Source organism: Myotis lucifugus, unplaced genomic scaffold (genome assembly GCF_000147115.1).
Source record: "Myotis lucifugus unplaced genomic scaffold, Myoluc2.0 scaffold_6, whole genome shotgun sequence".
Taxonomy (NCBI): domain Eukaryota; kingdom Metazoa; phylum Chordata; class Mammalia; order Chiroptera; family Vespertilionidae; genus Myotis; species Myotis lucifugus.
Genome location: NW_005871054.1, coordinates 12681717 through 12685328, shown reverse-complemented (window position 1 = coordinate 12685328; position 3612 = coordinate 12681717). Strand labels below are relative to the sequence as shown.

The 3612-nt window shown below is 51.0% G+C and overlaps 1 protein-coding gene across 1 annotated transcript in view; it reads left to right on the top strand.

Annotated features, from left to right (window-relative positions):
* The first annotated feature begins 1668 nt into the window (after positions 1-1668).
* Positions 1669-3612, top strand: part of LOC111823706 — an 8616-nt gene continuing 6672 nt past the window's right edge. Inside the window, exon 1 of the mRNA XM_023746097.1 lies at positions 1669-1693. Coding sequence (XP_023601865.1) covers positions 1669-1693 — 25 coding nt within the window. The remainder of the gene's footprint in view (positions 1694-3612) is intronic.

Genomic DNA, 3612 nt, shown 5'->3' with positions numbered 1-3612 from the left:
CGAGCCTCCTTAACTTACAGGGATTGATCCAATGGAACCAGTGACAGAGGACCGCTTGCTTCCTGAGGCTGATGCGAGGGCTGTGTGAGAATCAGGGCTGGGCCTCCGAACACGAGACGTACAGCCTGTCTTACAAACAGAAATGACGAGAGGACACGGCCTCCGGGAGAGAACCCACTGGACACCTCTCGGGGCAACTGGACTTTATGATAACAGCTCCCCTCTACTCGGCCTCCCACGTGCCTGGTGAGGGCTCTCAGGTACCACCTCCAGGACACTCCTGACCCTTCCACAAGAGGGGTGCTGTGAGTCTCCCTGGTGTGGATGAGGAAAGCGGGCGTGGAGGGGCCACATGATGAGCACACTGCGCACAAATAGCAATGGCGCAGCCAGTATGTGACCTGAGGCAGGTTCAGTCGCTGAGCTGCTGTTCTGAGTGTTCTCCTGGCTGAAGGTAGTGGGTAAGACCCTCCCTGCCTCCCAGAGAACACGCTCTGTTTCCAGAGCAAGAAGCCCTGGAGAAATCCAGCGGAGCTCCCTGCCTGCTCCTGGCAGAGTCCTCAGGCTGGTGAGGCTGTCCCTGGAGTGACCAGATGGCTCTGACCACATCGGGGATCCACTGTGACCGGAGCTCCTGCAGCCCTGCCCTCCGTAGGAGGGGTAACTGTGGGTCACGGTAGGGACAAGCCATTTCCGGTCTCCCTGCGCCTCCCTGGGGGTTATTTGAACTTGAGCACTTGACCCCCAGGATATTAAGCAGAGGCCTACTTGGTTAAAACACATTAGTCAAATGTGGGATGCCGCAAGCTGGGAGTCCTCTGGGCAGAAATGGACTCCTCCCTGCCCACTGCCCCCAGCATCTCAGAAATGGACAAGGAACAAGCATCTCAGGGCCCCAGCTGCTGGCTTGGGAGTGGTTGGGGAGGGGAGATGTAGGCCTTTAATCTTAATAACCTCCTTCTTCTTCTTCTTCTTCTTCTTCTCCTCCTCCTCCTCCTCCTCCTCCTCCTCCTCCTCCTCCTCCTCCTCCTTCTTCTTCTTCTTCTTCTTCTTCTTCTTCTTCTTCCTCTTCTTCTTTTTCTAATCTTCCTCTTCTTGACACCAGGAAGAACAGACAGTCCTGCATTAATCAGTTCCTCCCTCAGGCAAAGAACTGAGCTGGGAGGACCAGATGGGGCAGTTCCTCATTTCTTTCTTCTTAGAAAGCCAGAGATCTCCAAGGCTCCCATTCAGTCTTCAGTCCTCGTGTCTCTATGTTCAGGAAGTACGGGCATTCCAAGGCAAAACTAGACAACAGAAGTTTAATAACACACCAATATTATCCAACACAAACTTACATGCAAACTATCTCATCATTCCAATTGATATCACATACTGAAGCAAGGCTCCCACAAAACAAGCAATCACAAGGTAGGCTGGCTCCAGCAATGGTTCATTTAGCAGCTTGATGACATCACCAAACACCCAGGTTCTTTCTACCTCTCTGCTCTGTTCTCCTCAGTGCTACTGTCAGCCTTGGGCTGGTGGCTAGATGCTTGCAGTGGTTCCAGGCACCATCTCCCGAGGTTGAAGAGTTCATCTCCTCCTATGAGAATGACATAAGAAACCTTCCCCTGAAGCACCCCGAATAAACTTCCCCTTATATCCCATTGGCCAGAATTGGGTGACATGTCCATGCCTAAGGCAATCACAGGTAAGAGGAATAGAACCACCATGATTGGCTGAACTAATCATCACCCACCTTTTGGAGCTAAAAATGGGCCTAGCCCGAGCTGAAGCACAAGGCTGCCGAGGGGACAGTGGATGCCTGAATTAAATCAGGTTCTACTGGTGAGAAAGAACCGACACTCCAGCTGAGAAGGCCAGCTCAACAGTTGGCATATAGTGGGCACCACATACTATAGTCATTTCCCTTTTCATGGTTTGCCACAGGGCACACAGAACTAAGTGGCAGAGCCAGAACTCAAATCCAAAAGAGGAGGAGAAAAGAGCTAAAGGTAAGCAGGGCTTTTCACAGTGCTCCCCCAGGACAGCCCCTAGATGAAGGCGCCTCCTTCTCTGGGGAACTGGCTATTTCGTCATCCTGAAAGTGGGGGCCACAGCAATAGCGTTCTGGGGCAGAGGGCCCCCCTCCACTCCATGGTGACCACCTCTGCCAACAACCAGCCAGCCCAGCTACCACCTCACAGCTGCATTTTCCCACCTCTCTGTACAAAATAACTCCAGAAAGTCTGACAGCTTTCCTCTGTCCGCATTTGATTTATGGCTGCAATTACAAGCTTTCCTTCACACTGTCCGTGTGCCAGCAGATATCTCTTGCAAGTCAGCAGCGCTGCCATCCAGCTCCTCGCTCCAATCCCGAGCATGAGTCTACAGAGGACCCTTCCCTCCATATCCTGAGACACTAGATGCTGCCCCCGGTGGAGCCTGATCCCCTGGTTTCTGGGGCTGGACTGCCTGAAATGTATCAGAGTTGGGCAAAAGGTTGGAAGATCTCTTTCAACAGAGACTCTGAAAGACGGGAGAAGCTACTCCCCCCACGCTACACGCACCTGGGATGGCTCAGAGCACCAGCTGCTGTCAAGGGGATCGACCTTGAGGTCTTAACACTTCGGTGTCGGGTGAATTTCCCGCCAAAATATAAGATGGCGCGTTAAAATGCCTATATCTTTTGAAGTATGGGTTCGATTGAAATGAAATATTTGGTAATACGCAGTTACAATCGGCCCGAGTTTACACGTTTCCCGCACTCCACCGCAAATCTATATGAACCGAGTTAACCATCTTCTTCAGAGGGCTCCTCTCATCTCTAAGAACAGACACAACTCTGGGTTCTGTTCGATTGGCACCCCAGCCTCACCTCTGCCCTTTCTGGCTGCCCCTTCCTATAATGACCACTCCGCAGTCCAGGTCTCTGGTTCAAATCCTGGCTTTGCGTCTTGAACAAGTTACTACCTCTCTGTGCCCCAAGTTTCTCTGAAAATGGGATAACGATTGTACCTACCCCAGAGCGCTATTCTTGGATTAACTTAGAATAGATTTTTTAAGTCCTTAGCTTTAGTATCTGGCATATAGGAAGTGTTCTCTAAATGTTGGTCTTTATTATTAACTACCATTTGTGTTTATTTTCTAATCTAGAGCAACTGTTTGTAACCACTCACTGGGCACCTAATGCCACCAGGCACAGCACAGGTTGTCCCCACGTGGTATCTCAGTGGTCCTCACAACCGGGCTAGAAGACAGCGCCCTCGTCTTGCAGATGAGCAAACCCAGGCCCAGGGAGGCAGGAACTTGCCCAGCTCTCGCAGCCAGGAAGTGAGAAAACAGAAATCGCAATCCAGACCTGGCTGAGTCATTTTTTCATTACACCAACCGCCTTGCAACTCCTTTTATCTGAGTAAAAAAATTGGGAGGTGTGTTGGGGGAATTGGAGAAATCTGAGATGTGGGAAAGGGACATCACCCAATTAGGACACACTTTCAGAGGTCACCAAGCATCCTGGCCTCCTCTAAAAAGAAGAAGTTGAGGGCTGCAGAACCCTTGTGACCTCCCATGTCTGTGGCTTTTGTTGTCTGCTACCTGATTTTCCATAGTGATCTTAGGAAACTTTGT